Source organism: Anastrepha obliqua, chromosome 1 (assembly GCF_027943255.1).
Source record: "Anastrepha obliqua isolate idAnaObli1 chromosome 1, idAnaObli1_1.0, whole genome shotgun sequence".
NCBI lineage: Eukaryota > Metazoa > Arthropoda > Insecta > Diptera > Tephritidae > Anastrepha > Anastrepha obliqua.
In genome coordinates, this window is record NC_072892.1 from 141400765 (window position 1) to 141413858 (window position 13094).

At 41.7% G+C, this 13094-nt stretch overlaps 1 protein-coding gene across 1 annotated transcript; it reads right to left on the reverse strand.

Moving 5' to 3' along the window:
• Positions 1-7340: 7340 nt before the first annotated feature.
• On the reverse strand, positions 7341-10726 carry LOC129236339 (TAF5-like RNA polymerase II p300/CBP-associated factor-associated factor 65 kDa subunit 5L). Its single transcript, XM_054870678.1, has 7 exons — positions 10545-10726; positions 10315-10481; positions 9401-10252; positions 9026-9307; positions 8668-8968; positions 8262-8608; positions 7341-8191 (listed from the first exon to the last, which is right to left on the reverse strand). The coding sequence occupies exons 1-7, from the start codon at positions 10647-10649 to the stop codon at positions 8044-8046; spliced, it is 2202 nt and encodes a 733-aa protein (XP_054726653.1). The 5' UTR covers positions 10650-10726; the 3' UTR covers positions 7341-8043.
• Positions 10727-13094: the final 2368 nt, after the last annotated feature.

The window sequence follows — 13094 nt, forward strand, 5'->3', positions numbered from 1 at the left end:
TATTATTTATTTTTTTATTGACTGAAATTTATAATAAATTATAAGATTTAATAGTTAGCTTACAGAGTACCAGGCATTCGAGGAGATATTTGACAGTGAGGCGTGTGGCGCAATGTTGACAGTTGCTGCTTTGACAGTTGACAGTTGACAGTTTCATTGCTTAGCAGGTGGGAATGTGTTACGTTTGTGTGGCCAAGGCGAAGGCGCGAGAAAACAAAATTTTTTTCTTTTCCAATTGTAGTTTGGTATATGGCAGGTGTGCTATTTGTGTTTATGATTGATGTTGGAGAGCATCGTAGGAGCCGCAGAACTTAATCGCTCAGGCACAATTTTTTATAAGAGCGTACAATTGCTGGCGTATGCTGATGATATCGACATCATCGGCCTTAACAACCGCGCTGTTAGTTCTGCCTTCTCCAAACTGGATAAAGAGGCAAAGCGAATGAGTCCAGTGGGGAACGAGAACAAAACGAAGTACCTCCTGTCTTCAAACAAACAGTCGGCGCACTCGCGTATTGGCACCCACGTCACAGTTGACAGTTACGATTTTGATGTTGTAAAGGACTTCGTTTATTTAGGAACCGGCATTAACATCGACAACAATGTCAGCCTTCAAATCCAACGTAGAATCTCTCTTGCCAACAAGTGCTACTTTGAACTAAGTAGGCAAATGAGTAGTAAAGTCCTCTCTCGACGAACAAAACTAACACTCTACAAGGCTCTCATCACGCCCGTCCTGACGTATGGCTCAGAAGCTTGGACGATGACAACATCCGATGAAGCGACGCTTGGAGTGTTTGAGAGAAAGATTCTGCGTAAGATTTTTATACGTGGGCAACGGCTAATATCGCAGGCGATGGAACGATGAGCTGTATGAGCTTTACAACAACATAGACATAGCGCAGCGAATAAAGAGCCAGCGGCTACGTTGGCTGGGTCATGTCGTCCGAATGGATACAAACGCTCCGGCTTTGAAAGTATTCGATGCGGTACCAGCTGGTGGTAGCAGAGGAAGAGGGCGGCCTCCTCTGCGTTGGAAAGATCAGGTGGAGAAGGACTTGGCTTCACTTCGTGTGCCCAACTGGCGCCGGTTAGCACGAGAAAGAAACGACTGGCGCGCTTTGTTAAACTCGCATAAGCGGTTGGATGGAGGATGCAGTATGAAAAGCCGGCTAAAATAGCTCGCGCATCTCTTCGGGTCCGACGAAGTACAACCGTTGAAGGTGATAGCCACCTTGTCGTTGTGCTTCGTCGGGTTCGACAGGGACCTAACGGTGGACAAGAGCTTACTCACCCCAGAGGTGAGATTACAGGTCTTCAGGTGCTCAACCCATTTAGTCCGCTTATGTTGATTTACCAGTTGCCGGATCTCCAAATTGAGATCCCTTATGCGGGGATCCCCGGGATCGGCCTGGCGTAGGTGGTCACGCTCGTTTGCTAAACTGGCTGCTTCGGCTGGGAAATGAGGACGAATGTCCTTATAACTTCCAGCTGGGATGAAGCGAGCCGCAGCAGCTGTGAGCACCTTGCGGTATGCGCGTTCGCCCACGTGCACATCAGTGGGGATGGGAAGAGCGGCGAAGGTGTCCTCGGTGAGGCGGCAGGTCTCTCAATCGAGACGATAATGGGCAAGTGGTCTGATGCAAGCGATAGCATAGGTCGCTACGTTATGCTATTTATCAGACCCGCGCTAGCTATTGTTAGGTCAGGCGAGCTGCTACAATTACCCACTACCCTGGTGGGGGCGTCGTCGTTCACAGTGCTGAATGTCGAGTCGTCTATCTGCTCTGCCAATTGCTGTCCCCTACGATCATTTGGTAGGCTTGAATGCCAAAGATCGTGATGCGCATTAAAGTCACCTACAACCAATCGGTTTTCACCTCTGATGAGCGCACCTATATCAGGGTGATATCCTGCCGGGCAGCAGGTGACAGGGGGTATATATGCGTTAAATATTTCGATTCTAAGGTGCTGTCCCTGCGGTCGATTCCTTCATCGATGAGACGATACTGCACTGTGTGGTGGACTATAAACGCTAAGCCACCACCATTGTCTCGCTCGCGATCGTGTCTGTGCACGTTATATCCATCCCTGGTGATCAGAGATGACCTAGCGTGCAACTTTGTTTCTTGGACCGCAGCTACTTTAATACTGTGCCCGCTCATAAAGTCAACTATCTCGTCGACCTTACTCGTAAGTCCGTTGCAGTTAAACTGGAGAAGCTTGAAGCTTCTCGGTGAGGTCTGTGTAATCCGGGGGGTGAGGGACGCGTGGGGTTGTCTACGTGGGATCTGCTGCGCAATCCACTGTGGTTGTTGCGGCCTGATGGTGGTGGGCGGCCGCGCCTCCGGGAGCGATAGTGGGTGCAGAGCTCTGCAGCATGGGGCAAGGTAGGCAGTTGTCCACTCACGGGTGGTGCACAGGCCGGAACATCTCCGAAAATGGCACCAGCCATTGCAGGAATTGCACTGGACTGATACCAGATTCCGAGGTATTACGGTCTGACACACGGAACAGACTGTACGGGGGACCAGGAGCGGCTGGTTTGTCCCCGCACTGGGGTTGGAGCAGGAAGGGATGGGAGGGGTTGAAGGGGAGTTGTGTAGCTCCGATAGGCTCCTCACCGGGGAGGTGTGGGTTGTGGTGGCGGTTGGTAGTGCCGGCCTATCAGGGGGTGTAAGAGCCGTGGAGGCATCAGACGCTTGCTGGCGGGAGCAACACGTGGCCACATACCGTTTGGACCACTCCCTGTGCGACTTAAGGCCTGAACAGGTCTTAAGGTGGCTCCAGCCGTTTCACTTATTGCCACTCATTGCCACTAATTCCTACGTGTCGGGGAATACATACGCGTGTCACAGTTGCTGTTATATATGTTTTTTATGGCTTCCAAGGCTGAAAGGCTGTCGGCTTTTTCCAGCTTTTTCCCTCTTCTTTTGGGTTATTTTCTGCGCGCCCAGTATACCAGCGGCTTCAGCGGTAAATATAGATATGGTAGGCGGCATAGTGTAGTTTGATGGCGTCTGGCCTTTTGAGTCTACTACTGTGTATGCGGTGTTGTGTTCCACTTTTGTAGTATTTGTGTGAATTTTATGTACGAAATTGGTAGAGTTGTTGACTAAATATTTGTAGATGTAATGTGTTAGGATTTTTGTCTTTTATATATTTTGTAAGCTCTGTGCTGCATGGCTGTTTTCGTGGACTCTTTCTTCCAGTGCTGGAAGGCCTGATTCAGACAAAATGCTGTTTATTGGAGTGGTGACCAACGCATGTAAACTGCTCTTTGTGGTAGTAGGAAGGCTTGATGTTTAAAGTAGTTGCAGGCTTTTTCCGTATAGAAATAGGCAGTATGGAATAGATTTTGTCTACGTATGTGATTCGACTGGAGTTCATTGTAAGGTCCGGTGGAATGCAGTTGTGGTTCTCGCAGATATGCAGAATCGCTGATTTTGAAAAATTGATGTTTGTACCAGCTATGTTTGCCCAGATACAGATTTCGCTTACGACGGCTTACCTAATAGTGTGTTGTTGCCGTTGTTGCTGTTTCCCTTGTCCATTATATTATATATACTCGTACATCGTCCGATCTAATAGCTTGTGTTTTTGTATGATGTTGCACATGTGGCTGAAAGCGACTTGGAATAGCTTTGCGGACAAGGACGAACCTTGTGGAATTCCGTTGTGCAATTGTTGGGTATCCAAGAATGAGTTGTTGACTTTAATTCTGAAAAGACGGTTGGTTAAAAAGACATGGATGAATGTTAAAGATATACGGCCGAGGCCTCGCGACTGGAGGGTTTCGATGACGATGTGCGCACCGATGAGATCGAATGCTTTTTCGAAATTAATTGAGAGAATAATTGAATAACTTTGTGTTATTATTAGGACTTAGCTTTTATTAAGCTTTAAGCTGCATTTTTTGTCTTGAGTTAAGATGCTGAAATCGCGACCGACATTTCCGGGTTGACAATCGGGTATGCGCTATTGGAACGATCAGGAATTTTTGTTGAACTTTAATTAAAATGGCGTGATGAAAATACATAAAACTCCAAGGTATTCCACCGTCTGTGAGATCAAACTATATTTTGACGTAAGACTGTACTCGTCTGTACCGTTATTGCGCCAGCTCTTGTTTTTTATGATTTATTGTAAAGGGTTTTTCAATAAGAGCGGGTAGATGTTGAAATGGAATAAAATGGCGTTTGTTGTGTGGCACGTAGCGCCGTCCTGCTGGAACCACCTGTCGTCTAGGTCCATATGGTTCAATATAGGCCATAAGAAATTGGAAGGGCCACCACGTCTACCGAAAAATGGGCGCAATGCGCGCAACGTTTGCATTAATGAACACTCATTTTGATAATAAAGTTTTATCATTTGAACGTGCTGTTCAATCGTGTAACTTGCCATAATGATTTGGCATAAACAATTGAATAATAAACAAAAGATTTGACAGATGTCACCAAAACAAAATGGCTGCCAACAACGCGCACTACTCTAGCGTTTATTCCCCGCAAAAACGCAGCGATTCTAGGACCGCAGCAACGGCAAAAATTACCGCAAGGCAATACCAATAAGTCCGACGTCGGAATGGATAACACTTTATAGTACGCACAAGCACTAGCCAGGAAACGGAAATAAGCGCCAAAAAGTAGGTACCAAAAAAAAAAACGCCAAAAAAAAAAATTGGGACCAAAAAACGCCTCAAACAGTAGGCGCCAAGGAAATATAACGCCAAAAAGTAAGCACCAAAAATATATTTCCGACAAGTTTGCACCAACAAACAAGCGCCAAAAAGTAGGCAGTGTTATTTCTCGCTAGAAATTGCAACCACAAGGAAAAACTTATAAAAAAAAAGAACAAATATATATAAGAATGCTCTCTCTCTCTCCTTCTCCTCTACGTTATAGCTTTTTTCTCTCTCGTGCAACGAAAATGCCCAAAACGTTGTATGGCCTTGAAATTTTACTCTCCGTTCTCGCTCGTCCAACGACGTTTAAGAAGTTTCACTTAAAAAAAAAACAAAGCAAATAAAACGCAAAATAATAAGCTTCGGAATCACATGATTTCATTTTGTCTAAAATAATTTGTTCCATTTCATCATTGCTGTGAGATGAAGAATATTCCATTAGCAATTGCAATTCGCAAATTTTAATTCGTTTTTATTTTTACGTTGCCATCAACTGCTTTTCTCACTTGCAAACTCTTACAAGTTAAAGTTTTATTCAGTAAAAACCCGCAACTTGCCCTCAAAATGAAACGTCATTTTGCTCTCTCACTTACCAAATAAGGAACTTTCAAGATTACCGGGAAATTTTGAAAGTTTATATGAAAGCCATTAGAGATGCGAAGCGCAACTCTTGGAAAGAGTACTGCGAATCCATCGAATCCGTAAAAGACTCGGCCAGACTCAGCAGGATCCTATCCAAGGACCACTCCTGTAAAACTCTTGTCAAAAGAGAGAATGGGGAGTGGGCTGAATCTGCAGGCGAATCCTTAAAAATCCTTATTGATGCCCATTTCCCGGAAAACTCTATTGATCCGGTCTGTAACGAAGACGCGAACCGGCAGGAGGGGTTACCTGTGATGTCCCTGACACCGATCTTGTCCGTCAACAGAATAAACTGGGCAATCGAGAGTGTTTCCCCTTTCAAATCTCCAGGTATCGATGGTATCATGCCAGTAATGCTTCAGAAGACTAAGACCGTGGTGGTTCCCGTTCTTCAAAAGATCTTCTCGGCGTGTATCTCGCTGAACCACGTTCCTGCTAGCTGGAAGAAAACCAAAGTGGTCTTCATTCCTAAGACAGGAAGGAGGGGCCACGTCCTGGCCAAGGACTTCAGACCTATACCATAAGTCTTACCTCCTTTATTCTCAAGGTGTTTGAAAGAGGTGGTAGCATATGCCGATGACTTGGTCCTGATGGTCTCAGGTCCCTTCCCATCAGTAATGACTGAAATTTTGGAAGGTGCACTGGCTACACTCAGCAGATGGGCCGCCAGTAGCGGTCTCAGAGTCAACTCTGACAAAACGGAGTTGATGCTATTCACCAGAAAATACAAGCCTCCACCTTTTAAGCTTCCTAGACTTAACAACCAGTGTCTTACACTTTCATCGGAAGTCAAGTATCTTGGTGTAATACTTGACCCCAAGCTCCACTGGAAGCTGCACATAGAAAATCGAGTTAAGAAGGCTAATATAGCCTTCTACGCCTGTAAATCTATGTTCGGCAAAAAATGGGGCCTCAAGCCACGTGTCGTACTTTGGATGTACATCTTAGTGGTTCTGCCAATTTTGACATACGGTTGCCTAGTTTGGTGGTTAGCTCTTCAGAAGGGCTACAACTTCACTAAATTAGAGAGAGTGCAGAGAACTGCATGTGTGGGCATCACTGGTGCCTGTAGAACATGTCCCACCGCTACGCTCAACGTTATACTCCACTTAATTCCTGTGGATCTGCAGGTTAAATCCATTGCTGCTCAGAGTGCTATTAGACTGAAGGAGTTTGGCTTTTGGAGACAACTCCCTGTAGGGCATAGCAGCATCTTGAAGCAGATCTCCCCTTCCTTCTCTGATATTCGCACCGACCTCTCCATCCGCAAATTGTGCTTTGAGGATTGTGCTAGGGCTATCTTTCCGAGCAGGCAAGATTGGAAAGAGGGGAGAGTTGTTGCGGATATAGATGCCTCTGTTTTCACTGACGGATCCAAAATGGAGTCTGGAGTGGGAGCGGGGGTCTACTCCAAATCAGCCAACATTTCGGTCTCCTATAAACGGCCGGAGACAAGCAGCGTCTTTCAAGCAGAGGTCTTCGCGATCCTGCAGGCATGCAAAATGCTTCGGGATCGCTGTTGGGAGGGAAAGACTGTGGAACACTTTCTCTGCAGATGTCCGGCTTTGGCGGCTAGGCACTTGAGATTCCTCAGCGTCCCCTTTGGGGATAACTTGATGAAATTCTCCAGCCTAGATCGCTTTTCTCTCCTCCGCTACATCAACAGCACTGGATGGCTGTAGACGGTCTTATCTCCTCCCTTAATCCTTTCACAGGTAGTGGTCCACTTTATGGTATCAAAACGGCACGTAAGTGCTACTTGTAGCGTACCTGGGGTACTCTTGCCATCTTACCTACCTACCTACCTACCTTGCTCTCTCACTCTCCCCTATTTTGCAACTTTTGTTTTAGGTACATGAACACAAAAACTTGATAATTTATAACAACAATTGTTAAAAATTATTTGCTTCATGAACTGACCTGACCTGTAATGCTATGCAACTTTTTATATGAAAGTCAAATGTAATATCTTAATTAATTCGTTTGTATTTGTTCTATTTTAGACAGAGCTTAATAATTTAGTTTATATCAACCATTTATATACTACAACTAGTACGAGAACAGAACTTTTGCTTATTCCTAAAATTAATTTGTTCAGGCCGAGGCACAGGAAAGATGCATGAAAAGAAGGTAGTTCCACTTGGAAATTTTTTTATGGATGCAGGGATTCTTGAAGGGGAGATAATTTGTTCCTATTGCTAGTAACGTTTCCAAATTGTTAATAGTTCAAATAAATTATGATATTTCGAAATTTAAAAACTGCAAACCGGCTTCCTTGCATTACTATTTTGAGTATTTACAGCTTGTACGAGTGTACGAGTAAATGCGCAACTAATTCTATTTCTTATATTATTTCATATAATTGAATTTAAGGCAGTTGAAAGAAAATTAATTAGCATTTTTAATCTGGTCGTCATATTTCGATGACGAGGACTGCTATGGCATTGAGTGCAACTGTCTTCTTTTTGCATCTTTGCTGGTAGTAGTAGAACAAAAACACGAAGGTTCACTTATTTTGTTTTCGCTTTTGGTTTCTAGAATGTCCAAATCTATAAATAACCACTTACAATTAAGAGACCACATAAATAAAAAATGATATCAGCTGCTCCACTACTACTAACTAGTCAGTGTGCTTCGGTCCAGCCATTGCTGTTTTCAGAAATCTTACAGTTCATATCAGATACAATTTTAAATCCTAAGGGTAATATTTTGAAGCCTTAGCTGCCTATAGCACACACCATTTCATCTTGTTTACTAAATGCCACTTTCACCAGACGCTGACAATTGCTGCTCAGCGCCATTGCACGATTCAAAGCAGTTGACGATGATGAGGAGGAATTTGTGCTACTGCCACTGCTGCTGTCACTGGAAAAGCCAAAAATATATTTACATATAAAAATTTCGACAATTTGAAACGAATTCAAACAGTACTTACTTCATGGGCGATAATTTTTTTACATCCCACACGCGTAAAGTGCCATCACGACATACTGACGCCAAATGCCGACCACTCTTACTCCATGAAATACTGTTTACGGTGGCTGTGTGATCTTTCAGCTCGTTAAGCTGCGCGCCCGCGGCCAAATCGAAAATACGTATTTTCAACTCTTCACCACCAGCCGCCAACATTTTGCCATCCGGACTGAATGCGATGTTTGTCACAGGTTGCTTGCAATCGGAGAATACACGCATTAGTTTACCACTTGTAACGCACCATAAACGCACGGAGAGATCTGCAGAACCAGTGGCAAGATAATTACCATTCGGATGAAAAGCGATGCACTAAAAAAGTAATAATGCGTTTGTTGAGTTAAAGAGAACTTTTCTATTCACCTACTAACCTCCACATCCTGTGTGTGACCAACATAGGTTATTAGTGGAAAATCACGTTCCAGTGACCACAAACGCGCTGTGAGATCCTTTGAACCAGTAGCAATGTACATGCCTACCGGGCTCTCATCGAGACACCAAACTGGATATCGATGTCCGCGATATATACATGCGCAACCATAGCTGTCAGCCCGCCAACTGCGTAAGGTGCTATCTTTAGATGAGCTATAAAGGAGGGGATAATGTGCGGAGAAGCGTACGTCTGTTACACCAGCGCCATGACCACGCAACTGTATGCCACCATATTCATTGCTAAAATCGGAATTACGTAAGTCAAGTAATACAAATTCAGTTAACTTTCAAACTTACAAGGAATTGCTCTCGTATTTGCCAGCTTCGTATTTTCGTTTCAGTCGGTCGTTGTTATTGAGGCGCGCATGTTCTCTAACATCCAAGTCAATGTGATCTTCAGTCTCGGACTCCTCCGCACAAAGGTTGTTTAGCTCCCACCGACAAGCAGAATCCGCGAAGCGTGCGTATAGGTTCTTCCCGCTACAAGTTTGCTGATTTAGCTGCCAAAGCTGCACCACTGAATTGTTAAAACCGGCTACCAAATGGCATTCACTGGCATCTACGTGAGCCGATGAAAGTCTGTGCACAGTAATGTGTTTATATGGAGCAAAATAAATATAATAAAATTAAGAGCTAAAATATAAAGAATATATTTATAAATTTTTCCCTCACCCTCTGCCGCGATCGGCTAACTTTATGAAATAGGGGTATAGTGTTTGAGCCTTTAGCATCTGCTCATTGCATGCTTGCAAGGTTTGTAAGCTTTCTGCTACTTGTTGTGCTCGCAAATTTTTTATTTCATCAGTGATATTTTCCAACTTCTCAGTCTTGACCATTAAAACATCTGGAGGATCTTCCGCAATACGCTTTGCACTCGAGCGTTCAGCTGTAACGTTAACTTTCGGTTTGACCTCAGGAAATTCAGTTTTTTCCTCCTCGTCATCTTCAGCGGCCTCAAACCCCAATATTATATTATCTTCGCTCCATTTGTGCACTTCATTATCGACGACGTGCACATGCATCCATGAATACAATAGATTGAGTATTAGTACATGCCCACGTTTTTCCAAATAATCCCGTAAAGTATCTACTACCGCTTCGGTAGTGTGTATCTCATATTTGGACGAACGGAATTGTGCCACATCTGGATCACTTTCGGCCGTCTCCAGTTTGGTGCAAGCCGAGAGTGTTTGTATGAGCTTAATGAAATACATTAATTCGGGATCAACGGGCGTCTCACTCGACGGGCTGACAAAGCGTATGCTGGTGTGCGGAGTGGTAGCGTTAGCTTGATCAGCATGCGTGTCATTCGAGACGGAACAGCCATTGATCTTCGTGGGCAACGGCGCATCGTATGTTTCTACAGGCGACACTAGTTGCGCATATTTTTTAAGTAGCTCAACTGCAGCCTTTTGTTCGCGCGCTTTCATCAACTCCAGATAAAGATGGCACAACATAGGCGCATAGAAGCGTCGCAATTCTAGTCGTATGAAGTCGCTTTGTGCTTCAACAAATTGTGAAAAACTGTGTGAAAGTAATAAAGCTCGTTTAGCAGGACATTATTGGAATAGAGGTGGAAAACTTACCGCCCAAATTGTTGATCAACAATGTGATGATTGTTTGTGATGCAGAGTACATTGGAGTAGGCGAAGTTATTCCCACATTGTAGATCGAGATCCAGCATCTTTTGCACCATGAACTGTTGCTTATTCTGCAGTAGGAGGAAATCAGATTTTCGAAATTTTTCGCTACCCTGAAAGAGTGTTTTTGGCGGCGCTAATAGTAGAGGGAATATATTTGCTTCATGCATATTTACCACATAACTTTTCTGCTTTAGGTAATATCCCAAGGAAGTGCGAAATAAATCATTTTTTGATTTCTTTACTTTGTTTCCACTACTTTTTTCACCCATCTCTGGCATTCCATACAAAATTTAGCAACAAATGCAGGATATTAGTTATGACAAAACGAAGAAACCGACGGCGATTACCTGTTTGTTGCGGCTGATACAAAACAGAGTGGAAGAGTGCCATAATTTATGAAAGAAAAGATAAAGCCGCGTAAAGGCTCAATTACTTTAGACTTAACTTAACTTAAGGGGTTATATACAGTTAGAATTTTCAAAAATCGATTTTTTTCTTAATGTAAATATATTTAAGAATACACACAGAAAGTTAATATCGTTAATTTAATATGGTGATTATTTTCGAAGTTGCACGCAAATTTGAAAAGGCGTTTCAGAGTGCTTGAGAGTAAAAGCAAACTTTAAACGCGTTTTTCTCAAAATGGTGTTTTGAAAGTCGGTGACCAAGATTACTCGAAAACGGCTTAACCGATTTAAACACGAGCTTCTTAAATATAATTTTTAAAAACAAATCGAATATTTTTTCTCCCCGATACATTTTTTTTATAAATAATTTAAGGGGGTCTTCTGGTCTCCAGCGAAAAAAAAATCGATTTTTTTTTTGCATAATTTTGTTGTATGTGTATGCGAGAATACGGCACAGAAAGGATTTTTTGAAAATCGCATTTTTTCACATTTTTCTGGGCACCGAAGTGTACCCTCCTCCGGCCGTTTTATCATAAACTTTATCTTTAAACGCGTTTCCCCGAAAATCGTGTTTTTTAAGCATTTTGGTCACACTTTTCATAGTAGTTATACTCCGATTTCAATGGTTTTGGTCTTAAAAGGTTCGGAAAACTTACCGCTAAGTTTCTCCGTGTACGATTTTTGAAATTTTTTTTCATTCCATTTTTATAACCTTTTAAAGTTCAAAAAATGAGCAAAAAAAATTTTTTTTTGCAAATTGTTGCATAACTTTTGAAAAAAATTAAAAAAAAAATCTGTCACGGGAAAACTTAACCAAGGCAACTCTGAAGACAACGCATATCTTATTTTTTGCTTTCTGATTACCCAGGTGGAAAAACCGTGACCAAAATGGAGACCTGTTTCGTTTGGAGGTGGACGTCTTCAGCGCCATTTCAAGGTCGCGGGTGTTAATTTTTTTCAAAGTCAAAACCATTTTTTAAAAGCCAAGACATGTACCTTTAAAATAAAAAATTTTTTTTTTAAATATTCACAGGATTTGTCACAATCAATCCCCAAAAAAACCCTTCATTTTAGGGCCTCGAGACCAGAAGACCCCCTTAAAGCTGAAATTTTGGTCAAAAATCAATTTTTTTTTAGAAAGCGCCATTTTGTCAAAAAAAATTTTTTTATCTTTCGATTAATTACAAGATTTAACATTACTTTAACGAAATCTGTTTGGTTTTTTAATTTAAGAGAATCCAGCTCAGAGATAAAGTGTCACGGCAAAAAGTCTTTTTTGAGAGGAGCTCCCGGAGATCAGCTGTAGCTCCTTTCCAAATAAATATTTTTACTAATACTAAGTCTTAAATTACAGTTAAAAGATAACATAATATGTGTACAAATTTTTAGATCAATAAATTTAAAAGTTTTCTCAGAAAAAATTCTGAAAAACTCGTGTTTTCTTCTTCTGTATATAACTGCTTAAGAAATTAGGAATAATTTTTTTTTGTCGGGACAGACTAGCAGGTGCAGCATTCCGACACAATTAAATCCATTGCACTGCACTCGGGTTCCCTTGACAATAATTACTCAGCACGTACATGTTCCAATTTTGTATCTTTCATTACATTTGTCACAACAGTTCGTCTCATAGAATGGCACATTAAATACTTAGAAAAAAAAAAAAAATTCTATGTACATTGAATTTTAAAAATTATAAAATCGAAGATAAATAAGCCTTTCTCCACTCAACGTTCTCAATTTACGGAATAATAGGTTCACATACATACATATAACCAGATTACCTACATTTTCGAGCTTACTTATAAAACGACTCAATCCTATAAAATTGCTCCCCTGAAATCTCTCAGATTATAAAATAACGCCAGATACTCAATATACTTTTGTTGCCATATTTTTTTGCGCTAGTTCCTAAAACTGTCTATTACTAGCCGCAGATTGCGCATTGAAATTAACTATTGCTTCTATTTGTTGTTTCTTCATCCCGTTAATAATAATTAAACAAACCAAAAACAATAAAATATTTCACTAAACCAATTCCTATATATAACACATTGGGTAAAATAGTAAAGTAAGTTACAAAAATTAAGTTTAGCCTAACTGAATTCTTACGCGTTGAGTTGCAGATAGTGTGCGTATAAAATGCAACCATGGGCAATCAGCTGATTTTGCTATTTCACTATTTGACGTTTCTATAATTCTTAATTTTTATATACATTAAAATTTTATGAGTACAGTAAGGCTTGTAAGGCTTGACACCCTTATTTAATTATATTTTCCCTGTATAACTTGGACACTGTCTAATTTTTACATCAC

Bases quoted from the DNA above. Each gene is read 5' to 3' on its own strand.
- LOC129236339 (XM_054870678.1), bottom strand. From the start codon at position 10,649: ATGCCAGAGATGGGTGAAAAAAGTAGTGGAAACAAAGTAAAGAAATCA. The intron at 10,253-10,314 runs GTAAGTTTTCCA...ACTTTCACACAG, and splicing joins GTTGATCAACAATTTGGGCG to TTTTTCACAATTTGTTGAAG. The intron at 8,192-8,261 runs GTAAGTACTGTT...TGGCTTTTCCAG, and splicing joins AAAAAATTATCGCCCATGAA to TGACAGCAGCAGTGGCAGTA.